The 27,443-nt window shown below is 38.9% G+C and overlaps 2 protein-coding genes across 12 annotated transcripts in view; one reads left to right on the top strand and one right to left on the bottom strand.

The window, feature by feature from the left end:
- Window positions 1-27,443, bottom strand: part of ZNF366 (zinc finger protein 366) — a 297,857-nt gene that overhangs the window by 251,305 nt on the left and 19,109 nt on the right. For 10 of the 11 annotated variants that reach the window (XM_019728096.2, XM_074328843.1, XM_019728097.2 and 7 more), the window contains exon 2: window positions 17,408-17,463. The exons of the other annotated variant lie outside the window; for it this stretch is intronic. The gene's annotated coding sequence lies outside the window, so the exon portion shown is untranslated. The remainder of the gene's footprint in view (window positions 1-17,407; window positions 17,464-27,443) is intronic. 11 annotated transcript variants of the gene reach the window in all.
- Window positions 7,126-7,494, top strand: LOC109445670 (histone H2B subacrosomal variant). Its single transcript, XM_019728224.1, has one exon. The coding sequence runs from the start codon at window positions 7,126-7,128 to the stop codon at window positions 7,492-7,494; it is 369 nt and encodes a 122-aa protein (XP_019583783.1).

Genomic DNA, 27,443 nt, shown 5'->3' with positions numbered 1-27,443 from the left:
ACTGTACTACATTAGATGCTGGTCCTAAAATAAAATTCAGCAACAAGAACATTGGAAATCGGCCTTGGTTTGAATGTCTTCAGTCTGAGCTGCTACTGTAAAAGATTTGTATTCTTTTATCAGGCCATGAAGAGACACTGGCTTTAGGTATTTGGATTTTATTAAATTCGAGAACACTGGAGATATACATATATACATATATATGTGTGTATATATATATATATATATATATATACACATATATGTGTGCATATATATATATATATGCACACACACACACACACACATATATATATATATATTTCAAGTGTAACCAAGGCAAGACTTTATTATATCACTCAGAATGGGAAACAAGTTTATATACCTAAAAAAGATACTCGGCAGCTCTGTTTCTTGTTTAACTATTTTGCAATGAACATGATTTTCTAATTATGCTTATCAGCCTCTAACTTTGTGAGGGTCATGATATTTGTCTTTCTGGTTTATTTATGTGTAAAACAGCTTTAAAGGGCACCACAGGGCAATTGAAGAAGAGACGTGCGTTTAAAATCTGACGAGGATTCTCTGAGTATAGTCTCCCTTCCTTAAATCCCTTTTTCCCAATTTAGGGTCAATCATCCTTTCCCTCTAGGTAAAGATGTGTTTTTCTCTCTGACTTGTCTAGAATGTGAACAACATGATGGTTGTCAGAATCTTCTCCCTTACTGAGGAAAGGAATGATTCCTCTTTTTTATATACCACAGCCTGAGGGATTCTATTGAATATAGGGTGAAAAAAGCAACATCCTGGGGGTATTTAAATCAGATTTTTCATCCTAAATTCTCCAGTCACATCTTCTCCATTGCTCCAACTGTACTATTTTGGTTCATTCATTTCCCCCCCCCCCCCCATAATCTAGAGCACACAGGAGGCTTTAGCCAGAGCACTGGAGATGGAGGTAGAAGTTCTGGGTTCAAGTCTTTGCTCTTCTACTTACTTGTTTGGCCACAGACAAATTTATAGCTGTGAGGTGGGAAGTTCTCCTGATCCCACCTACTTCCCTGGACTTTTGCGATGGTGAAATGAGATGCAATGATCAAATGCATGCAGCGTGTAGAGCACCACACACATAAGGGATTGTGAGAGAAGCAGGATGTCCGAGAGTAAGGCTCATGGAGCCTGCAGCCAGATGCCTGGGTTTGAATCCCAGCTCTGCTACTAACCAACTGTGTGATCTGAGGTAAGTTACATAACTGCTCTGTCTTAGTTTCCTCACCTGTGCAAAGGAGATGCTTGTCGTGATAGTACCCACATCACAGGGTTGCTATGAGAACTGAGTTCACACCTGGAAGTACTTGGACCAGTGCCTGGACAGTCAGTGCTTGGTGAAGGTAGCGTTTTGTAGCCTGCCTCTTCCTTTGTCCTGATTAGTAAATCAATCAGCAAACCTTACCAGTTCTCTCAAAGATGATTCCTTCTTCCCTGTCCCACTACCTGCAGATCAGACCCCTACTGTCCCACTCACTCTTGGGCAAGGATGCTGCTGGGCTCTCTGATCTCATTTCTTCTTCTAGTTCCTCCAGATTTGGTACCCGGCACCAAATTAATTCTCTCAAAACATCACTTTGAGCCAGTCACTTACATGCTTCAAATTCTCGGTGACTCTCAGAAACTTACAGAATTATTTTAACACTTTAGACTATAATTTAAGGCATTTGATGAATAACGCCCACCGTACCTTTCCGTCTGTCTCAGCACCATCAGACATAAGCCCTCCACTCTAGCAAAACAGGTTTCACTCATTCTGGAATACAGCTTGTGATTTGGGGCCTCTGTGTTTTAACTCTTCCTTTCCTCCTGCTTGGAACATCCTCCCTCCTTGGCCAACTAGGGAGAGGCAGTGTGCCTGGGGGTTAAGAGCTCCCTAACAGGAGTTCCCTAACAGGAAAATAGGAGTTCCCTATTTTACCCATTTATCTCCTGGCTCCACACCCTCCCAGCCAGGTGACCTTGGGCAACTTTTATTCTATTCTATGTGTTTAGCAAGGGCATTTTTACTACAGTTAAAGGAAAATCCACTGTACAATGACAGTCGATTGGGGGAGTGTTAATTACTTTTTAGTTAATTGATGTTTTATTATTAATATAATATGTAGACCAGAAATCAAAATTTAAAAAATTAACATTTTTCTTCTCTCTCTTGTCCCAGTACATTTTATGTTTTCTGCTGAAGACCATCAGACTCATCAGGAACTTCCTCAGGAACTGACAACCTTCTACTTATTTTCAAGGCTAATCCTTTATTATGTTCTTACACTGCACAAATCTAATCTAATCACTCGCTCGGGTCACCTGAGAACAATGACCCAGCTTTCAGATTAGCCAAAGCAAGACACAGGTGACTCTGCAATGGGAGGAAGAGGGCTCTCTGCACCGGTGACATGACAAATGTCAGCCTCAGGAATCCAGCAAAAGGAGGTAGAATAAAATCAAAGAGAAATGACTTAGGCCAGAGAATTGTCAACGAATCAGGAAAGGAGAACATGGAAAGTTTATTTATTTGTTTGTTTGTTTTACTCCCCCTCAAAGGTGGAAATACAAGGCAGGTAAGATTCCACAGTAAAGTGGGTGCAATCCTGGTTCCCTTCTTCCCTTCTTCCTTGCCCATCCTGAGTTCTCCCAGATCTGCTCCTTGCTAAGCACTGAAAGAGCTTTCCAGCAGTTAGTCTCAATTTAAATGCATAGAAACAAGTTTATATTGAAGTCTGCATGTCCTCATGTCTCTGTACCTGGGGTCCCATAAGCAGAGAACATGTGTGACCATCAGGATCCACGCTTCCTGTCTTCCATCTGTCCTCTCATCTCTTCATCTCGTATCACTCTCTCCTCCTCCTCCTCCTAACTCCCCTGCTTACTTCTCCCCTCCCTCTTTACTCTTTCCCTTACAAATCCCATTCCAGAGTTTCCAAAAAACTTACCAACAACACCTTCAAATATTTTGCTCTCAGCTCAACCATTGACTTTCGACCCTTGCTACACATTAAAAGAACTTAAAAGAAAAAATTCCTTAGCCTCACCCCTGCAGAACCTGATTCACTTAGTCTGGATTCTAGCCCTTGCATGGTTGGCTTGTTTTGTTTTTTCAATCTCCCTAGGTGACTTCAATGTGTATCCAAGCTTGAGAACCACAGCCTTAACTGAAATCTGAATTCTCCCCTGGCAAATACATTTCCTTTGCTTCTTTCTAGAGATCACGATCTCCTACACCTTAATACCACCAGACAAGAAAGGGCAAGCAAGCCCAAGCTCTTCCAGACCGTAAGTCCTCCATTCTCATGCCAAAAAAACAAAAGTCTTTCCCTGGAGGTACTTTAGTGACACACCCATGTCTCCTCTACTCCTACCATCACCCTGAAGAACTTCTATACCCATTAAAATTCAACTAAAGCATCATCTCCTCCTAGAAACCTGCGCTGGCAGGCTGAGTGATGTAGGTACCTGTCTTCTTGCTATGCCCTGTGGAAGCCTTTATGTCCCTGTTCATAGTAATCTATTACTTCTGTGTCTGTCTGCCTCAATAAGCTGTGAGCTCGTGGAGAGCGGGAACTGTATCTTCTTCATCTCTGTGCCCCCACAATGTAACTTATGAAGTGCTGGCCCATGGTTGGCGTTCAGTAAAGAGTTGTGAGACAGCAAGAAGGAGAGAAGGGAATTTGAGACTGAGAGAGGGAGGAAAGAAAAATCTCTCTCCTCTACTGTCATCCTCTTGCCTTCCAAGGATAAAATAGATTTTGTTTAGCATATTTTTGGAACTATAATGTAGAAACACAGCACAGAAAGTAAAAATCCAAGACAACTCTCCATTTTTATAAGAAATAAGCAAATTATAAGAAAGTTAGCCCACATGTAGAAAGTATTTTTAAAATAAATTTCTGGTCATATACTAAGGATAGTGTTATTCACCTCCAACTTCTGCACCACTGCTGACCCAGACTTTCCCTGATAATCTCATTCTGTTCATGGTGGCTGTGGTGAGCAGAGTAATACCCCTCAAAGGTATCCAAATCCCAAACCCCCAAACCTGTGACTATGTTACCTTACATGGCAAAATGGGATTTGCAGTTGTGATTAAGTTAAGATCTTGAGATGTAGAGATGATCCTGGGTCATCCAGGAGGGCCCAGTGTAATCACAGGGGTCCTTGTAATGAAAGGGGGCACAGGAGACTCAGTATTAGAGAGATGCAGCAGGAAAAACAATTGACCCTGCATTATTCGCTTTGAAGATGGAGGAAAAGTCAAGGAATACAAGAAGTCTCTAGAAGCTGGGAAAGGCAAGAAAAGAGATTCTCCCCTAGAGCCTCCAGAGGGAACACAGCCCTACTGATACTTTGATGTTAGCCCAGGGAAACCCATTCTGACTTCTGACCACCAGAATTGTGAGGAAATAAAGTTGTATTGTATTTAGCCACTACATTTGTGGTGATTTGTTATAGCAGCAATAGGAAACTAATACAGTGACTGTTAAGATGTTCCCAGAGTACACTCATACCTGTTAATACATGTTTTCAGTTTTGAATTAATGTCATCTCTGCTGCAATTACTATGGAATAATCACTGAGAATCTTAGTGATGGACTTGGGTCATAACAAGACACTCAATGAGAAATGAAAGAATAAGCAGTTGTAACCCCAGTAATATATTACATTGGTGCAAAAGTAATTGCGGTTTAAAAGGTTAAAAACAATTGCAGAAACCACAATTACCTTTGCACCAACCTAATACATACTCAATTACGGGAGACGTGCAACATATGCCCCAAATAGACATAGTATGATCAAGCACAAAACAAAAGCCTGGAAAAATGCATGAAACAGTTTTTAACTTTGGACTTTGGCTACACTTGAGCAGCTTGGAGACCCTGGATCTCTGACCCACTGGTCATCAGTCCTTTCATTCCCTGTGTCTCCTGCTAAAGGACACCAGGCTTCATTCTAAGGCTAGGATCTCAAGGGTGAGGGCAGAGGAGAAGCGGGGAAAGGATAGAGAGCATCACAGTGTCCGTTCTCAGGGGATGGTAGATGCAAAATAATCAGACTTGCCGCATTTCCCAGATTGACAATCTAACAGGCATCTCCTGAAGGTCATTATGCTAACAGGTGTCTCCCTAGTTCCAGGCTGTCTGGAGGAGGGGGAAGGGAGAAGGAAAAGAAAAACCAGCATATCAGTGGTGAACTCATACATATTTTAGAATGACTCATTAAATTTTAAAAAGGAATTCAGGTTAACCCCAAAATAGCCAGAATTTTCTGACCAATCAGTATTTTAGTGTACGGCTTATTCTTTTGGTTTTAAAGCCTTTTTCTTTTCGCTTCTGTAATATATTGCACCCTTTCCTTCTCCCCACCCAAGCTCAGCACCAATCGAGAGAGTCATAGGGATCAGAAAGATGGGTATCAAAATGTCTGCTTTATTACTGCTAACTGTTTGGAGAACAGCCCTTAGGTGTGGGGCAGCAACAGGCTTCCTCATACAGCACCTCCGTATTACACAGAATGACCTACTCAGTTACTGCCAGCTGGCAAAAGTGATCCAGCCCTAGGAGCAGAGCTGCCCACAGTCCAATGAGAGTTCAGAAGTGGGTGAGACGGGCATGCCTCTCAGTCTCCCCACCTCACAGACCTCAGGGAGGACTGTCCCAGGGGGAATGAGGGAGAAAGAGGTTGGAAGTACTGTACTACCTTAGTGAAAGCTCTTCAACATGGATACGTGAGGAATGGGGAACGAACATTCTCTCCCTGAGAGCCTCCTCTTCTAAATGACTGTAAATAAAACTATGCTGAAATTAAGCTAAGTAATTATATGTAGAAATATGAAAGCAAAATTACATAGCAAGAGCTAACCAAAGATCCTTTTCTCCAAAGCATACGTGGAAGCAGCAGCCTCCATCTCAGTTTGATGACCCACCTCTGAGGTGTGTTGCTACCAGCAATAAAGTGCAACATTTACAAACGATGCCCATTGTCTTTAGAAGTTACAGCTTGTCCAAAGTTTTCACTACAACATTATTCTTCCACCTAATTTCGGATTTACTTTCTTTAGTGGGAGATAAAGGGGAAGGAATTACATATAGGATTCCAGAAATTACACCTAGCCCTGTCTACCTTAGCTGCAAAGGATCTCATAGCGAAGGACCATTTGTGGTAGCATTGTTGTGGCAACTGTGAGTTACTGAAACGCTTGTGAGTTGTGATTTTTATAGCTGTGTCTATTTCTTTTTTATTTTACCCAGGGATAAATTTGATTAAGAAGGCAAATGGGGATTAAAAATAAAAAGTGAATATAATGACACATGAGCAAGAATAGCCCTATGCACACTTTTACTAATAATGACAGGAAAACTACAGTATCAAATAAAACACAGAACATGTAATGAAATTTTTGAAATTTACAGGAATATTAATATCATTATAAAAAGTTGAAAAACACAGTTCACATATCATAATTTAAACAATAAAATAGGGAGCTTTGTTTTATTCTACAGTTGTATGTAGTTGCTCCTAAGGAGTTAAGATCCAGAAAAAATTTAGAATTCATTTTTAAAATAACAGCAACAATCTTAAAAAGCAGATCAGCTATTCATATTTATTTGATTATAAAATAATTATTTTGAGATTTTAATGGCTTATTTAATTATTCATTTGCCTATAAAATGAATTTATGAATATTTTTATAAACAGAAATGTCCCCCATAAAAGGTTTATAGCACTTTTTCCTTCAGTTTCCTGCTACCACCTCCCAGTTTGTTGAGGCATGTCCAATTCAGAAAATATTGTATATTAAGCTTGCAAATTGCTAAGATGTAAAGTAGGAACTATGAGTACTCTTTTCTGCCACAAAGTCAACCTCAATCCTTCTGCAACATTCTTATCTCCTTAGGAAAGCTTTCAGGAGGCCAAGAACAAGATTTTCCCTTAACAACAAATCAGTGCCATTGCTTGGTGATTGTGACATAGGAACAGTAACCTCCAATCAAACAGAAGCCCCAGAAGGCTGATTGTGACATGCCAAAATAAATATGAGCGCTCTCCCCACTCGTAGGCCCTTCTCCTCTTCACTCAGAACTGTTAAGGAGAACAACATCTACAATGGGCAGATCCATCGCCAAAAAGAACAGGGGCCCCAGAGGACATCAAAACCCAAGCCCCAGAAAGAAATCACGTTCCTGCACCTATCTGGGCCACAGAAATTATTCACTCTACATAAACAGAGTCCGAAAGGAAGTGGTTCCTGAGAGGGGCATATCATCTCGTACCTTTGACATCATGAATACCCTGATCAACAACATCTTTGAGCGCATTTCTACGCAAGCCTACAGCCTGATGTGTTTCAGAAATCGTCGTACTCTCACCCCTGAAGATATCCAGAAGGCAGTGTATCTGCTGTTGCCTGCAAGACTAGCTAAGTATGCTGTGGCTTTTGGAAGTGAAGCTGTCCAAAGATATGTCCACTCGTAAACACCGTGTACCAGCTTAGTTAAATCGTGGGGAAAGTAAATGAAACTTACTACCCAAAAGAGCACTTCATTATTGAATTCGCTCCTTCTTTGTAACATAACAGTAATTCCTGGAATTTTCCCTGTTTCTCTTATCTCTAGAAAAGAATTACCCTCTGGCTATTTTACCTTTTAATAATTTAACTATTTAGGTTTTCCTGACAGCAGCTCTCACTCAGAATTTTTGTTTTTCCTGTGAATATGTAGATCTCATTATATAAATTCAATGCTTATCAGGTTGCTATATTTTTAACTATGTACAGGATGATTCAATTCAGCTATTTTGACCCTCAAGTCACACTAACTTTGAATTTATGAAGACAAACATTTTAATCAGAAGTATACCTGTACTGATACATTTTCATCAAAAAAGTATTTTCTAGAGCAAACTACATTCAATCAATTTAGTTCCTTAATGAAATCTCTATAGAGTACATTAACTATTTCCTTTTTGTTTTAATTCTTATTTCCTGCATTTCAACAAGCTCAGTTTATATCTGTGTACACTCCATCCTTACATTTATCTTTACAGTTAGTTTTGGTTCACTGGGATTTGTCGTTCACCATTTATAACATAAGAACATCCAAGAACCTACCACTCAATTTCTAAACTTTAGGAACTTTACCAATGCAGCTAGAGATGTTTTCCAATGTCATCTCCCTATCCACCACCCTGAGTTTTGCTTCCCATTCCTTTGCTTTTCTTTGTACTTTTGCTACCTATGTATATGTCTGTACATATACACAGGTTTAATTTTGCTTATTTTGTAACATCGAAGCCATAGCACATATGTTGTTCTGTGCCTGCCTTTTAATCAACATTATTTCTAAGATTTATACCTGTTGATAGACATCGCTCTAGTTCATTCTTTTCACTCTGATGCTATATAGTATTTTAGAGGATGAATATATCACAGTTTATTTATCCATTCTCTGGTGATGGAGGTTTGGGTTGTTTTCCATGTTGGTGTTGTTGTTTTTTGGTTGTTTTTTTGCTGTTATGAACAATGCTGCTATCAGAATGAGTTGTAACAACAGCTAAGACTTATACAGCATTTGCTATGTGCCCAGCATTTTACATAACTTACTTAATCACTACAACAACCTGAGGATTAAATAATTATGGCCTCCTACAGATGAGTGACATGGGGCACAGAGAAACAAGTAACTTGTCTGAGGTCACACACCTGTGGAAGTGGCAGAGCTGGGATTTGACCAGGTTAACAAAGTCCACTGTGGACACGTACTACATGCTATAAACACTGTTATGCATGTATCTTCCAGAACAAATGTACAAGAATTTCTCTAGGTGAAAATACCTAACAGTAGAATTACTGATCACTGATATGCCCATATTCAATTTTACTAGATATTACCAGAGTGTCTTCCAAAGTGTTTATACCAATTTACATTTGTAGTAGATAAGAGTAATTTAGATTCTTCTGGTTACAAGGAACACATCACATCAGTTTCCTTAAGAAAAGGCGGTTTCTTGTGTGAATATACGGGGATTAGACCTGAAACTATTCTAGGTGTCTCTCACTTAGGACCTACTCTCTATTTTTCCTGGGGTTGCTCACTTCTTAATTCTTCCTTCTCCAAGTTCTAGGAAATAGAGCTGACATGTAGACCAATTAGATTCCACTTACATGAAGAACCACAATAAAATTTTACCATAATAAAAAAGTGGTTTAAAAAATACACGTGAATGTATATAATCAGACTTGAAACCAACCTATTTGAGTTAGTACCAGACAGAGTTACTGGCCACCCTAAAAATTGGCTAATCATGATTAGATGCCTCCATTTGCTATTCTGGCAGATGGGGACATCAGAAGGGCCCCAAAGTTCTACCAAGGATCAACAAATTATAGCCCTTGGACCAAATCTAGAAGCAGCCCTTTTTTGTATAGCCCACAAGCTAAGGAAGGTTTTTACATTTTAATAGGGATATTTTAAAAGAAAAAAAAGAATATTAAACAAGCCTAATGTGGCCCACAAAGCCTAAAATGTTTACTATCTGGCCCTTTACACAAAAGCTTCCAATCTCTGATCTACGCAATGATACTCCTTTTGCAGGGTCTGTGATATGGCAGGTTTTCTAAGGCTTTGCTTGAGCATCTTTTCATGTGTTTATTGGCCATTTGAAAATTTTCTTAAGAGAAATGTCTATTCAGGTTCATCCCTTGCCCATTTTTTAATCAGTTTGTTTTTTTGTTATTGAGTTGTATGGATTCTTTATATATTCTGAATATTAATCTCTTCTCAGATATTTGATTTGCAAATATTTTTCTCCCATTCCATGGGATGTCTCTTTACTCTGTTGATAATGTCCTTTGATACACAATTTTAATGAAGTCCTATTCATCTACTTTTTCTTTTGTTTGTGCCTTTGGTATCATATGTCACTTTATACTTTTTATTGTTCCTTTATGAGAAAATTATTTGCAACATTAATAATTATTATTTTAATTTTGGAGTCAATAAATTCAACATAGCTTCTAAAATTTAAAAATGGTCTCACACTAGCTAACACATTAAGAAAGGGTCAAAATTATCGCAATAATTGACATCAATAGGGCCATTTTACCAAATATTTTTTCAGTTTTGGACCCTAGTAACCTATGACAGTTAAACGATAGTAAGACAAAAAATAGCACACCTCGGTACTAGTCCTCTAATATGTAGTTACCCTTTCTCCTCAGAAATAGGACCCCTAATTTTTAGTGAGCTCATGGCTACCCAAGACAAAGAATACATTTCCAACCCTCATTTGACTAGGTCCATGTGTCCAATTTCTGATGAATGGGAATGTATATGCAACTCGCAGGAAGTGCCCTTAAGTATCAGCAGATTGCTCTTTTCCCTTCCTTCCTGCTGGCTGGACTAGGAATGTAAAGGCTGGAGCTGGAGCAGTCATCTTAAACTAGGAGTTGAAACCTGTATGTTAAGGATGGTAGAGCAGAAAAATGAAAGAGCTTTGGTTTTTGATGATTGAATTGCCATCCAACACAGGACTGCCTATGTTTACATAAGAGATAAATTTCTAACTTGCTTAAGCCACTGTTATTTTGAGTTTCTATCATTCATAGTCAAATCTAATTTAAATATGGACATCCAGAAGATTATTGACTGCTAAACAATGCAGTTAGTCTCAACATGATTGTACGCTTATTAAATAAAAACATATTAATCTAGAAATGAAGGATGATGAAAGTCTTGTGTATTTACCAGATGTTGCTGTAAAATTAAATTTCATACTACTTGGTAACCCTTTCTCAGAGATGTGTAATATAGAAGGCAAGAGCTTGCCTGTTTAGTCTATGGGACACATGACGTGATTTTGAAACATTACTTAAAATACAAAAATATGTGAGAGATTGAAAGAAGATAGAAAAGAAAATTTCCAACTAAGCCAACAACATGACCAATATGTGGATTCTGTCGTAACTTGAAGATAGAGGTACACAGTATCTTAAAAGATGTCTCACACCAAGAAAGAATAGTGCTGATTTTGTAATACAAATCATCCAAACAATAAAATTCTAGTACACTTAGACTATTCTTCTCTGAGTTTAGAAACTTTGTTTTGGAAATGAATAATGTAATCTCATATAAATATATGCTGTCACTATAATTCTTTAAAGACTTCCTATGCACACTTCTAGCTTGTTCCTGTATGAACTAAATGTGTCAGAAAGTACTGGGAAATAGGAAAGTACCATTAAGTAGTAGAATACCTTGCATATGGTATTTGTAGTTCATTTATGCATTCACAGAAATGCCTTCTTTGTGATAGGTGCTGAGAAAACAAAGACAAGATTCATCCCTTTAAAAACTTAGATTGTATGGAACAACAAACTAAAAAAATTAATTATTGGGACTAGCTGACATTCCCTGAGTCTAGACTCTGAACTAGGCATTATTCTAAGTACTCCACATATGTCAACTCAATATAAAGCCCAAAGACCAACCACACGTGAGAAGTAGTATTATCATTTTACAGTCAGGGAGAAAAGGCTAAGAGACATGCAAGAGGTCACACAGCTACTGTGTTTCCCTGAAAATAAGACCTAGCTAGATAATCAACCCTAATGCGTCTTTTGGAGCAAAAATTAATGTAAGACCCGGTCTTATTTTACTATAAGACCAGGCCTAATATAATATAATATAATACCGGGCCTCATATTAATTTTTGCTTCAAAAGATGCATTAGAGCTGATTGTCTGGCTAGGTCTTATTTTTGGGGAAACACGGTAGTAAAAAGAGAAATGTGATTAAACCCACATACTCTGGCTCCAGAGCCCATAACAACGCATAATACACATGGCGAGAGAGATGTAGAAGATACTGTGGAACATGGGAGGGACATCTAACCCAGAGGGGAAAGGTGTCTTACAGGTGATGACACCTGACCTAGGTCTTGAAGGATGAGTGGGAAATGCACATTAGGTAGAAGAAATAACATTTGCAAAGTCATAGGATATTAAACAGTATAAATTTAAGATAATTCCAAGTTAAATGGCTGCCAAGCACAGGAGAAGGGGTGCGGGAAATGAAGTCAGAGAGGTAAGCAAAAATATGTGGGCCAACTTCTAACTTGCATTTGATCCCAGTACCTACGGGAAGACCCACGGAGGAACTTTAAGCAGAAGAAAGAGGTGATTTCATTTGTATTTCGAACGATTATTCCCACAGCACAAATGAGGAGGATGAATTAAAACAGAGAGCGATGAGTTTGCATACTATTGGTGTGATCCAGGAAAGACTTGATGTGGTCCTGAACCAAGTCAGTGGCAGTGGAAATGAGGAGGAAGAGATAGATGTGGAAGATACTTAGGAAGCAGAATCCCTAGGAGATATGAGCAATGTACACAGTAACAGAGAGAAAAATAGCCAACTCAGAATTCCCAGCTCTGGCCCAGGAAACTAATGCGTAGAGCCAAGATATGAGGCTCATTGACCACTTCCACGTAAAATATCAAGACAATATACAAGAGACCATTGTAAGTGGTGCCATAAGTGGGGTATCACAAGAGTGTCAAATGCAGAGGGTCTGGTACAAGTCAAACGACCAGCAGGCAGATGACGAGCTTGTTTAAAGCTCAGATATAATGGAAGAGGACAGCTTGAATTTTTAATACTTGAGATCAGTTTTTATCACAGTCTTGTGCGATGTCACTTATCATGTGTTGACACATTTCCTTAGCTCTAACAGCTGGTTGTTTTGGAAGACATTTAGCAGTATGGGGAGAAACCAGCAGCCTATGTAAATATCTGGGCAGAAAGTAGCAGCCTGGAAATAATATAAGTCAAGGTGGAAGGTCAGTCCGTTGCATTCTAGACAAAATGAGTCCTGGAACATAAAATTGCTGCTTGTCCGTGTTTGTTCTTGGTGGAGAGTTCCTCAGAGGCAAAAGGGCCCTGTTTTCATGGAAGACTTTGCCATGGTGTGGGCACAGGCTGGGCAGCTACAGGGCCCTGGCAATGAAGTGGGACACAGGCGCAGGAGAAAGGGCCAGTTTCCTCCCCACTGCCCTGGAGCCAGCATCCCAAAGTGGAGGCTGCGAGTAGGAACTCCACACAGGTGTCAGGGAAGAGGGAGAACAAAGCAGTGTCCTGTGATGATTGCTCCCAACGGGCTGGGTCATGGGCATATGGGAAGCCAGGCCCCTTGAGAAAATCACATACATTTCTGTGGGAACTTGGCCAGAAAGGTGAGTTACACAAACTTTGAGTTACTAAGGTCTTACCTGAAAAGAACTTAAAGTTTTAGTCCACCTTTATATGTCCTTCCAAAAGGCATCTCTTTTTTCTGATCCTCACTTCCTCTTGTGGTTTCTCCAAACAGATGAGGCAGAAAAATCACTTACATCAAATTAATCTCTGCAGAGTTACATGCTGATCCCCAAGCAGGTCAGCCATTAAAAATATTATTATGAAGAAAAAAAAATACCCCTTATCTCAGTCTGATATACAAGGTATGATCGAAAAATACAGTGAATGCTAAATTTAAAAAATGTATTACAGTAAAAGACACATTGCAATTCATCCTCCTCAAAATGCTCCCCTCACTTCAAACACACTGATCCCATTGTTCTTGACACTTTCTGAAGCAGTTCTGGAGTCCTCTTTCATGTCTTTACTTCATCCTCCATCATGACAACGCTACGTGTCACACATCGCTTCTGGTACGGCAATTTCTGTCAAATAAAAACATTACGGTGTGTCCTCATCCACCTTATTCACCAGATCTGGCACCGGGTGACTTACAACTTTTCCCCAAAGTCAAAATGATTCAGGCTATCAAAGCAGCCACAACAGCGCAACTAAAGACACTCTCGAGACAGGACTTCCAGAACTGCTTCAGAAAGTGGCAAAAACGACAGAACAAGTGTGGTGGAAATGAGGGGGAGGATTTTGAGGGGGATTAATGGCAATGTGTCTTCTACTGAATTAAATTTTTTTTAATTGAAACACTCACTGTATTTTTCGATCACACCTCATATTTGCATTTGGGCTACTCCACAGTTAAAAGGCTTTCAGTAAAAACAAAAACAAAACAGTACTACTTAACATGGTAGTCAGTCTCAAGGTGGCTCCCTAGTGATTCTCTTCTCCTGGTATTCATGCCTTTGTGTAGTCCCCTCCCACAATATATCAGAGCTGGTCTGCAGGACAAATAGAATACAGTGGAAGTGGTAGTGTGTGACTTTCAAGGCTATGTCATAAAAAAACACTGCCACTTCCTCATTTTCTGGAAAGAAAGATTCAAGAGATGAGGAACTCAGGTCTCCTGCTAACAGCCGACATTAACTTGCCAGCCACAGGCATGAGCCACCTTGGAAGTGTATCTTCCAGCCCCAGTCAAGCCTTCTGAAGATGGTGGCCTGGCCAACACCTTAACCATAAATTCACGAGACACTCCAAGCCAGAGCTACTAACCCTCAAAAATGTCATGAAACAATAAATTAGCATTATTGTTGCAAGTTTGGGGATAACCTGTTAAGCAGCAATCGTAACTCGTATACTTAATTTACATCCATATGAACAAGACCACTCACCAAAGTTAGCCTTCCAAAACAAAGAGATTGCCCCAGAACAGGATTTATCTTCTACCTTTAGTCAACTAAAGCAAATTTCTGGCACTTTTCAAATTGTCACATTTTCGTCTCCACTTAGAGACAATAATGTTCAGAAATATTAAAGTCTAAGACCAAAACACCCATTAGAGTACCATATAGGTAGCTAGCTAGGCTGCAAAGTCTGTTAAAATAATTTCCAAAAGCAGGCAAAAAATTAATCTAGACAGTGTCTGTGGATAAACAGCATCATTACATTCAATTATCTGACTGGAGAGAGAAGGAAAAAAATCTGACAGTAATTTGATTTTAGGAAAAGAGAACTATGATAAAGTGCTATTATTAAAGAAAAACTAAATGGTGTATTTTCCAAAGCAAAATGCCTACAGCAACATGAACACATTCAAAATATCTTATTGTAACCCCAAGGGAAATGCTGGCCGCCTCTACATAAGGTAAGGAGCTTGAATAAATCTCGGAGGGCTAACTGCAATGTTATAAGCAAATCGAGATGTTTCAATCTGCACTCACACACACACACACTCACACACAGACACACACACACACACACACACACACACACACAAAAACCAGTATAGAGATAACTACCCAAGTTTTGGAGGATCTCAAAGGTGAGATTGCGAGCTATCATTGTGCATAGCTTTGTATTGTGGTTCATGCTTCCCCTATCGTCTCTTGGCCTAAACTGTAAGCTCTAGAAGGTGGGGACTCAGTACCTAGCTCAATTCACTGCCCATAGTGAGTTAGTCTGAGTTCCCTAGGGAAAAAAGTCTGAAGCAAGACTCATTGGCAGGTGCAGTGCCAGGGCAGCAAGAGCGAAGGAAAAGACAACTGAATCAGAGGACAATGGAAAGAAAATGCAAGGTAATACACTGAGTAATCTGGCTACTGTTCTACAACAAGCAATTGCTTGACTGATGTTCCCACTTGGCCAAGCAGGACATGTCCGGACAGATTATATGGAAAAACTATGACTCAAGCAGTCTATTGTATGGGAAGATGAAGAGCGAACTAATCTGCTAGCCGCATCCTGACTTCCATTTCCCACTAATCAGTTTGTTCTATGAGAAGCTTATTCCCCTAAATACCCAGGCTTCAGTAACCTTCAGTAACCGCTAAGGAAGTCACATCCTATGCCCTATGCCACAGAACTTCATTCAGATCTGGGAATGGTAAAAGGGGCCAGAGATTCTGGGAATTAGTCCTGGGTAGCAGAAATACATGGATCTGCCTAGAGTCCATCAACCGGCTATGGCAAAGCCATGAAAAATCAAGGCTTTCGGGGTAAGGTCAGGCTGAAAGAATGAATTCAGTATAGCCAGTGTTGATAGATATCTGCGGATAGAACCTTCTTGTAGTCTGAATAACAAACAGGAGAATAACAGCTATCCAGTATCTACAAAGTGCAGTTTTATCTAATTTTATACATAAAATTAGTCAGCTAATTACCAGTCAGCTCCAGCCTTTTCCCCCAATACCAGCAAAGCACCGTTTTCTCAGAGACAGGGCTAAGAGGTGAAGGATTTTTATTGTCAGTTCCCTTTTGAGGATGATCTTTTTAGGAACAATCATCAGATTTGGTCAACTTGCTCTTCTCAAGTCTTCCCAATGATGCAAGCTGGCCCCAGAACCCCCCAAATGCAGCCCTCTCCTGAGTAGCAGCCCAGGTTAATTCATTTGCTTCCGTTTCATGCAAATTTTAAGTACGTGAATTTGAAATGTAAATACATGAATTTGAAATAGTTCAAATTCACAGTTTTTTAAAAGAAATTATCAGTAATTGCATAATTTTGAAGCTGGTAAATTATGCTTATACTATTGTCACTTACTGGGACTACTTTAGATGGTAAGCAAGCCCATTATCATTTTCAGAATGAGTCATGAATTATGTGAGATCTTTAAGAACATACACTCATAAAATGCATCTATCCAGTATTCTTTCTAGTGTTGTTATCACTTTACAGAGGAGGAAACTGAGTCATCACATGACAGAATTTAGGGACTCAAAGCCAAGTCTTCAGTCATTAATGCCTGAACCCAGACATAGGCTGAGAAGGCTTTAAAAAGATACCTGAGTTGAGCATTGATAGTTCTAAAACTCAGATATTCTCCTGTGTTCTCCAACTTTCAGGGGTCATGCCCAAATAACCCTGACCCACATTCCTGTAAAACCAGCAGGTCTTGTCTTTCATTGGCTACCCTGCCAAGGATAGCAGTGAAATCTAGAGGAATGATATGTTCTGCAAATCCTCAGGCTCCCCAGCCAGATGCTCTCTCTGGATTATATTCTACTGTGCACACGGCATCTCTGCTCACACCCAACCGGCTGCCCAATGCTGCTTCCGCTTTCTCAGTTTCATTTGAGGAATGTGAGGGCCTCCCTTCTCTAGCCCTTCCGGTGCTGCCTCAGCCCCTGAGACCACCCAAGCAAGATCCTGACTATGTCAGTTCTGAATGATTTGCTTTGGCCTTCGGACGAAGCAACAGCTAACTCCTTTGGGTCCAGGCCAACCCTGCCCTTCCCTGACCCGCTCCCAAGCTCTGAAGTCTCAATGTGCCTCACAGCCAAGCCCATCGGAGTTAAAGCAGGATGAGGCTTTGCCTCACCATGAAGGTTTGCCATAAATGAAAAGTGCCCAAAGCTGAAAACAGGCCACCTGCTGCAAATGTGCAAGAGTGTCCCAATTTGTCAAGACACAGCTTGACTGAAGAGTCACAGACTAAAAACAGAAGTTTGAGAAGAGAAAGGTATGAGGAGCTTGTTCCACTTACTAGTTCTGTGATCTTTAGCCAATGTCTTCAGCTTCACTGTGCCTCACTTTCCTCATCTGTAAAATAGGGACAAGGATACCCATGTCACTAAGTTTTTACAAGAATTGAGATAATGTTTGTCAAGGATCCGGAACAGAACCTGACACTCAATAAATGCCATATATCATCGATTCTAAAATATGCATTCACTCTCACATTTTCACATCTCTGAAATTGAACTGACTCTTATATTGTATCACAGATTAATTGACAGGGTTTTTATTTCCCTTTCTTAGTGGTGCATAAAATAACGGTACATCTTACAGTCAACGGCATCTGAAGTTCGATAAAATGCAGTAGTATCTTTCTCTTACCATGGTATCCAAGAACATATTTTATTCCCTCCCAAATCTGACAAGTCACACAGCAAAAATAAAAGCAGCTCTGTAATGGATGGTGCCTTATAACCACTTAGAACAATTGAGAACAATTTTTCTCCATTTCACCCAATAATTCCACTTTTATGGCTGTGAAAAAGAGTAACCGAGATTTTTCTGAAATAACAGGATCTTTAAAGAGGGCTCTTTTTTCTTTTTCCAGACAGGAACTGTTTAAAAAAAAAAAAAGTTAACTCTAGATAATGCAGCTCTATGAGAGAAAATACGTTCTCCTTGTTTAAAAATGTTTCACTTAAACGATACTGGTTAATTTTGCCAAATCATCAAACATTTCTAAATATATTTAATTATTTTGGTCTAAGTCTTGGTGTTAAAGCTGATTCGTATGAGAAAAGCCATGAGCAAAAAAAAAAAGCCACAAACACTCCTACACTCTCATTGGTCACCTGTCCCTTTCTTTCTGGGATGCCATCTCTCCTTACCTCTCCATCTGTTGAATTCTTACCCAAGAGCCATCCAATGAAACAAGAAACCATAGAACTTTAGAGCTGGACTGAAACATTCCTTGGTAGCCCTACCTCAAAACCAACTTTCCCTCTACTGGGTTTCCGTGACCCTTATTTCATTCTAGTACATATTCGCCACAATTACATTTCAGGAGACCTGTCTCTTTTCATGTCTCCTCACTGGCTTTGAAAGTCCTAAAAGGCAGGACAGTGTCTTTTGCACATCTATATCCCCACAGCACTTATAAAGCACAGGCATACCTCATTTTACTGTGCTTCCCTTTATTTGCACTTCATGGATGTTGCTTTTTTTTTTTTTTTTTTTTTTTTTTTTCACAAATTAAAGACTTGTAGCAACCCTATGTCAAGCAAGTCTATTGGCACTATTTTTCCAACAGCATCTGCTCACTTTGTGTCTCTGAGTCACATTTTGGTAATACTCACAATATTTCAAACTTTTTCATTATTATTATATTTATTACGGTGATCTGTGATTAGCGATCTTTGATGTGCTGTTGAAACTGTTTTGGGATGCCACAAACCACACCCATATATAATGGTGAACTTAATAAATGTTACGTGTGTTCTGACTCATCTACCCACCAGCCATCTGCTCTGTCTTTCTCCCTCTCCTCGGGCCTCCCTGTTCCTTGAGACACAACTGTATTGAAATTAAGCCAATTAACAACCCTGCAATGGCCTCTAAGTGTTCAAGTGAAAGGAAGAGTCACATGTCTCTGATTTAAAATCCAAAAAGCTAAAAATAATTAAGTGCAGTGAGGAAGGCATGATGAAAGCCAAGACTGGCAGAAAGCTAGGCCTCTTGCACCAAACAGTTAGCCTAGTTGTGAATGCAAAGGAAAAAGTTCTTGAAGGAAATTAAAAGTGCTACTGTGATGAACACACAAATGATAAGAAAGCGAAACAGCCTTATTACTGATATGGAGAAAGTTGCAGTGGTCTGGATAGAGGATCAAATTAGCCACAACATTCCCCTAAGCCAAATCCTAATCCAGAGAAAGCCCTAACTCTCTTCAATTCTATAAAGGCTGAGGGAGGTGAGGACGCTGCAGAAGAAAAGTTTGAAACTAGCAGAGGTTGGGTCATGAGGTTTAAGGGAAAAAGTCATCTACATAACTTCAAAGTGCAAGGTGAAGCAAGTGCTGATGTGGAAGCTACAGCAAGTTATCCAGACGATCCAGCTAAGATAATTAATGAAGGTGGCTGCACTAAACAACAGGTTAGCAATGTAGATGAAACAGCCTTCCTTTGGAAGAAGATGTCATCAAGGACTTTGAGAGCTAAACAGAAGTCAATGCCTGGCTTCAAAGGATAGGCAATTCTCATGTTAGGAGCTAACGCAGCTGGTGACTTTCGGTTGAAGCCAATGTTCATTTCTATTCCAAAAATCTTAGGGCCCTTAAGAATGATACTAAATCTACTCTGCCTGTGCTCTGTAAATGGAACAAAGCCTGGATGACAGCACATCTTTTCACAACATGGCTTATTGAATATTTTAAGCCCACTGTTGAGACCTACTGCTCAGAAAAAAAGATTCCTTTCAAAATATTACTGCGGATTGACAAGGCACCTGGTACCTAAGAGCTCTGATGGAGACGTACGATGAGATGAGTGCTGTTATCATGCCTGCTAACACAACGTCCATTCTGCAGCCCATGGGTCGAGTCATTCTGACTTTCAAGTCTTATTATTTAAGAAATACACTTTGTAAGGCTATAGCTGCTATGGATAGTGATTCCTCTGATGGGTCTGGGCAAAGTAAATTGAAAACCTTCTGGAAAGAATTTACCTTTCTAGATGCCAGTAAGAACATCCGTGATTCATGGGAAGAGGTCAAAATATCAACATTAAGAGGAGGTTTGAAGTTGATTCAACCCTCATGGGTGACTAAGGGGTTCAAGACTTCAGTGGAGGAAGTAACTAAAGATGTGGTGGAAATAACAAGAGAACTAGAATTAGAAGTGGAGCCTGAAGATGTGACTGAATTGCTGCAACTTCATGATAAAACTTTAAGGGATGAGAAGTTGTCTCTTATGGAAGAGCAAAGAAAGTGGTTTCTTGAGATGGAATCTGCCCTTCAACAATCTTCACAGATTGTTGAAATGACAACAAAGGATTTAGAACATTACATAAACTTAGTTGATAGAGCAGTGGCAGGGTTTGAGAGGATTAACTCCAATTTTGAAAGAAGTTCTACTGTGGGTAAAATGCTATCAAACAGCATCATACGCTATAGAGAAACCGTTCATGAAAACGCAGTCAACCAATGTGGCAAACTTCATGGCTGCTTTATTTTAAGAGTCTTCCACAGCCACCCCCACCGTCAGTAACCACCACTCTGATCGGTTAGCAGCCATCCACACTGAGGCAAGACACTCCACCAGCAAAAAGATGATGACTCCCTGAAAGGTCAGATGATGGGCAGTATTTTTGAACAATAAAGTACTTTTTAATTAAGGTATGTATATTGCTGCCAGTGCAGCAGTGACCACAACCATGGGGAAAAGAGGGGTCTGCTCACAGGCACCCCTGGGACCTATGGGGGGAGGCTGCTTGGCCCATGAGTCCCTGGAGCCTGAATGTGGCATCTACACAAATATTAACTCTAGCCAGAGGCTGTCACAGAAACTGCCAGATCACAGGGAGTAAACTTTGTAAGTTATAACAAAATTAAAGCGTGTACACCTGGACACTGCAAGAAAGCATGTCAGGAAGTCATTATAACCACTGAAAGAGTTTAGAATCTCAGGTTCTAAAACTGCTTCAAAATTACAAAGCATATATCCAGAGACTGAGAAATAGGAAATAAATTTAAATATCATGGCATTTAACAGAAAAGTACACTACTTTCATATGAAATTTCAGATGAACAAATCACTAATGAAAGATAATTTTAACATTATTTTTCCCTGTAGTTGAAAATGCATTGATAGAATGCATAAATGAGCATTTTGAATTTTATACAAATCATGAAGCCACATTTGGTTTCTTGTACAATCTCCATAAGTTACAAGCAGTATCAGTGAAAGCATTAAAATGTTATTGTATAAATTTACATTTAAAATTAAATTTCGACTTACACAAAACTTATTTGTATGAAGAATGAAATATTTTCAGAAAAAATTTTCCATGAGAATCATGAGCTCTACATGTACTAAAATTTTTATTTCAGAATAATTTATCAGAATTTATGCCAAATGTTGTCACAGCCCATAAAATACTCTTAACTGCTCCAATAACAATTGCATCAGCAGCAAGATCCTGGTCAAAATTTTAAATTATCAAAAATTATATGCAATCGGGCTGGCCTGGTGACTCAGGCCATTAGAGCTCCATGCTCCTAACTCCGGAGGCTGCCGGTTCGATTCCCACATGGGCCAGTGGGCTCTCAACCACAAGGTTGCCAGTTCAATTCCTCGAGTCCCACAAGGGATGGTGGGCTCCACCCCCTGCAACTAGCAAAGGCAACTGGACCTAGAGCTGAGCTGCGCCCTCCACAACTAAGATTGAAAGGACAACAACTTGACTTGGGGAAAAAAAAAAAAGTCCTAGAAGTACACACTGTTCCCCAATAAAGTCCTGTTCCCCTTCCCCAAGGAAATCTTTAAAAAAAAAAAAAATTATGTGCAATCATTCATTTTCCAAGAACAACTAACGTCTCTTTCAATTATATCAATTGAAAATAAAATTGCTAAAAGTATATATTTATTTTAATAACCTATTAAATAAATTTGCAGAAAAGCAAGCTACAAAATTATGATTCATCCAGATATCACATTAATAAGTATTGCATTATATGAAATTACGTCACAAAATATATTTTTTTACACTTTGTAAGTTATATTGTTATTCACATCCCTATTACCTCTGTTGTATTTTACAAAAGTAATTTGTTTTTAAAAGAAAAGCTTTATTTGTAATACTTTTCATGGCACTCTTTTCCTACTTTTTCAACAAGGGCCCTGCATTTTCATTTTGCACTGGGCCCCTCAAATGATGTAGCTAGCCCAGATCATATTAAAGGGTGTTTTCATGTTTCATCTGGTTAAGAGAACAGCTATATTTCTAATGTAATCAAGGCCTTAAAGCAGCTTGTAAGCACTGTTACATGGGAGAAAGGGAAAATTGTAACTCCTATTAACCAATTCTTGCAAGCCCAGCATAACAGAAGGTTCTAGTTGGCGGGGGGAGATCAACAATTCTGTTACATAGATAGCAAAACAGAGGCACCAAACTGTGATTATTTCGAGGTCACAAGTGATTTAGAGGCAGACTTGGGACTAAATCTCAAGTCTCTCCGAGTCTACCTGGTACAATTTCTACCATCGGTTCTTTCTGGTTGTGTAGATACGGATCCAGGTAATCAGAAAGCACTCCAGGTATTTCAAACAGAATAATATGAGCGATAACCACCAAGAAGAAAAGCATGTACAAAGGGACTGGAGCACTGGAAGGAAACATAGCTATTGCCACAGCCATCTCTAGAAGCAGAAAGGGGAGAGATATCCTGCCTTCTCCTTTCCTCCCTCCCGCCCTTTCATTTTTCACTAGAGAGTCCCATTAGTAGAACTGAGCTGGAAGCCAGCTGACAGAAGAGCCTGGAAAATTCAGTCTGTATGGATCAGCCCCTGTGATATTAACCAGAGCAGGGAAAAGGGGCGAAGTGGATTTGAAAGAAAACAAGCAAATGACTGGCATACTGAATAAGCCAGGGCTAATAACTTCTTCAGGCCTGAGTGCTACTTGAAAAATTAAAAAGTCCTGGTAGCCAGATATTACTGGGAGTTGTCAATTATTGAGATAATGTATGTAAAGAAAGACCTTAGCACAGAGCCTGGTATCCTAAGAGGAGATTAAAATCATCATTATCATAATTGCTATCACTAGTAGCACTATTAAATGGAAAGAGAAAAAATAAAAAAAGACCAGGAGAAGTTGCCAACGGATGATGAAACTAGCACTCAATATGTGAAATAAGAAGACACAGCTGAATTTATTGCTTACTGTCGCAAGGGGAGGCTGTGCTGCACAGGCAGTCTCTCGGGTCTTTGGGGGAAGCATAGAATGCCAGGAGTTGACATTTTATTTACAAATTGGGTTATTTGGTTTTTGCTGTGGAATTGTAGGAGTTCTTTATATATTCTGGATATATCAGATCTCCTTATCAGATTTGCAAATATTCTCTCCCTTTTCACTCTGTTGATGCATTGTTTGGTACACAAAAGTTTTTAAGTTTGAAGTAGTCCAATTTGTCTACATTTTCTTTTGTTGCCTGTGCTTTTTTTGTGTCATGTCCAAGAAACTATTGCCAAGTCCAATGCCATCAGGATTTACCCCTATGTTTTCTTCTAGGAGTTTTAAAGTCGTTCATCCATTTTGTGTTAATTTCGTATATGGTGTAAGGTTAAGGTCCAATTTCGTTCCTTTGCATGTAGATGTCCAGTTTTCCCAGCAGTATCTGTTGAAGGACTGTCCTTTCCCCATTGAGTCGTCTTGACACCCTTGGTGAAGCTCTTTTGACCGTATATGTGAGGGGTTATTTCTGGGATCTCTATTCTAGTCCATTGGTCTATTTGCTGGTATTCTTTTTTACATATAGACCCATCAACAAACAATAGTGTCAGCATTTAATATTGGAGCAAAAAAGAGTATTAAGTCAACAGTTGGTACTGGAATGTCCAAAAATTCGGTTCTGGCCATGGATGACAGAAACACAATGAAAAGTTTCCCTCCTATCATGTAAGGGCAATAGAATTGCTGGAATAGGAGTGTTTCACCAGTGGATGATAATATGAGAAGAAAGTATCAGTACTTTACAATTAGTTAATTGACTAGTATAAAAATGCTAAGTGTTTTTCATTAGCAATAAGGAGTTACTATCTTTGATGACATCAGATTTAAAGGTAATTACACTGCAAGATCTGAAGATGTTTTACCTTACTTAGTTGAGGCCCATAATTGCTCTGAGGGAACTAAGCTAAGCTTTGGCTACAGAATAAAGGGATCAGCTTTAATAGCCAATGGGTCTTAGGTGTATGCCATGTTGATGAATTAAGACCTTTACAGCATGTCTTAACTTTCTCATGTTTGCAGACAGTAAAAGAAGAGTTTTATAATTCAAAAAGTTTTTTAAGAGCTCTGTTGTATTATAATTAATCTGCCTGTGTCCATGGACTCTTTTGTCCATTTGGATTCTGGGACCATAGTTATTTCTTCAGTGATTTCTTGAATCATACATAGTATAGGTATATTATTAGTCACACCAGTTATAATTGTATTATGTGTGAGAAAATTTCTGGGATTTTAAAAAGTAATGCTTTTGCAGTACACTTTATCTGGCAGTTCCATTTGCCAAGTAAATCCTACCTATTAAAATTTGCAGGAGTTGTGTCACAGAGAAGAAGGAATGCCCTTCTGATAATGATTCCAAAGCATCAATTACAGGTTGGGACTTGGGGAAGGACTTCGGATTTTTAGAAATTTTCATTATTTATTGCTTCCAGTAAACCAACGCACACAAAGCTTGTTTTTCATTATGCTTTCCACAATTTACTATTACCCTCCAATTTGTCCTTTATATCTGCTTTCACCAGCTGGCACAGTCATTTTTACTTGAAGATAAAATTTCTCTCTTTTTTTTCTTATTGAAAATCTTGTTTTTCAATCAACTTTAACATTTTACTCTGAGGGATCTGCTGTTCTATAGCAAAAAGACAACTGGTAGATACAGTAGCTCCCATAGCAATAAGAAAGCTGTATTCATCCCTTTGAGAGTTTAGAAGAAGGAAAGAGAAGTGTTGGGACTTAATGTCACCCTTGGAGCAGCCCCGATACTTACATTTTGGATAACTGTCCTGTTTATTAGCCGGTATGGAACATTGATTCTTTTAACTATCATTGTATTTGTAATATCTACATGTATCTTTATTCAAAGTCTCCCAATTTTAAAATAAAATAGGCATTTTAAATTATTTTTAACTAGTGAACCAAATACTCCGTTGAGTTTCAGCTCATTTATTTGCTATGGCTCTGGAAACATCTAGCCACATGTTGAATATTTTCTAGATTGAAAATTTTACATTTCAATTGCTCTTTTGTTATTAAATTCCCTATTTCAGATTTGATCCCATTTACAACGAGGGAAGACACATCTCTCTACTTTAGCTGTGGGTTTACTCCAGCTTCTAGAATATTTCTTGAAGTCTATTTTTCATCTTTGTTTTGTTTACAATTTGAACCTTTTTACAAGTTTTCCCTTAAAATAACTGCTTCTGAAATTGCCTTTTTGTAATCAATTTTTTATTTTTATTGCTCTCTTAAGACAAGTTTTGAAAAGTTTATATAACTGGATTTAAGTTTTTTCTTTCCTATCTTTCTACTTATTAAACCTTTTCCCTATCTGAGAGGCTAAATGTTAGCTGAACTAATTGGTACAGATCTCTGGTCGAGGAAATTAAGTATGTAACAAAATATTAAATTCTGTAACAACCTTTTACTTGTATTCTGAAAGTTCAGGAAACTCCTTAATTATGTCCCTTGCCTTGGCTCTAGACAAGAATTGTAATTCAACCTTCTGGTCTAGAAATTTTATAATATAATTGTTCTTTCCCTGAGGAAACCCTGAAAAAAAAAAAATAGCTCATTTAGAAAGCCAGGTAAAGCTAAGTAGGAAATGAGAGAAACACAAACTGAATAGGTTTGGAAATGTTACAAAGTCTTTAAGAAATACTGTCTTGAGTTAGAATTTTTTTTGAGGCCTTAGTATATCAATTAAATTAGCTGACTAATAGCTAATGTATCAATTAAAGAAGCTGACCATTGATAACTTGGTATTTTTGTCTCCTAATATTTTTAGAGTTCCTCTTAAAGATAGTATTAATTTAAAGATTTGGACATGTCAAACATAACATTATTAAGTTAAAATTTTTTTGCCATTTACCAAGAAAAGTTAGAATTACAGTGCTTCTTAAGGGAAACAGAAGCTCTTTCAGGAGGAGGACGAGACTTCGGCATAGACAAACTCATAACACACAAGAACGGGAGGTCACTACAGTCAGTCTATCGTGTGGGCTTTTAAAGGGTATCTGGATTCCCCACCCAAACAGAGAGTAAGATGGGGCCCTCCAGTCAGCCATCTCACGGGCCATGACGCTTGAGTATGGAAAAAAATAAAGTGAGTTTCTTTCACAAATTAACAAGAAAGAGGGTACCCTCGTGAAGGTTTTATAGGGTACCCTATAAAAGACAAAGTTCAACAAGCCCTTTTTTCATTCATTGATTGCTGGTCTAACAGACCTTCAACCATTAGCCCTCCAGGCTGGCTTGCATTGAGTTGAAAAGTTTATCGGGCTTACGCTTCCATATGGTTCCCTATGGAACACTCCTTTATGCCTTCAAAAGAAACAAAGCAACTCAAAACAGGACAAAAACACATGAAACAAGACTTTCAACATATAGACAAACAGCAGCAAAAGCAAGGGAAGCAGCAGGAGAACAAGCAGGTTAATGGCAAAAACATTTATAAATGGCATATCTTCAAACCAAAAGATCTAAAGATTGTGTACAAGACCTAGATCTAATTTTCCAAATGGTGCACCTCTAAACCAAAAGGTCTAATTGCTCTATACAGATCTTGGCCTAAACAAAGTCCTATTGGTTACAAACCCTAGAATAACAAAATAAATTGAGCAATAGGAACTCAATGAAACTAATCAGAGATCACATTATTGTCAAGACCAACTCACTTGACGACATATTTAAAGAGTAAATGGAATTCTAGCACAAGGTACCCAGCGACTGTTGGCCTAAGGGTCCCCTGGCATGCTGCCAAATGAGGGTCTTTAAAACAATCTCCATGGAGTCTCCAAAATTGTCCATGAGACCATCACTCAACATCTAAGATAAAAAGACAAAGCTAACTTACTGCCTGCTATAGTAAAGCGATGCTGGTCAGACATAATCTTTTCAAGCAGAACAAATTGCCGATCTTATGTAAGATTTTGGGGAAACATGAAGTTCAAGAATTGGTCAACTCTCAGAGGTGTAAGTAAGTAGGTTGACATCATCTATGGAAGCATGGTTACCCAGGTGAGATTATTGTTATTTGGGTACCACTCAGAGGCATGCTGTTGG

This window comes from Rhinolophus sinicus, linkage group LG03 (genome assembly GCF_036562045.2).
Source record: "Rhinolophus sinicus isolate RSC01 linkage group LG03, ASM3656204v1, whole genome shotgun sequence".
Lineage (NCBI taxonomy): Eukaryota > Metazoa > Chordata > Mammalia > Chiroptera > Rhinolophidae > Rhinolophus > Rhinolophus sinicus.
The sequence above is the reverse complement of the archived record's forward strand: the minus strand, read 5'-3'. Positions and strand labels throughout refer to the sequence as shown.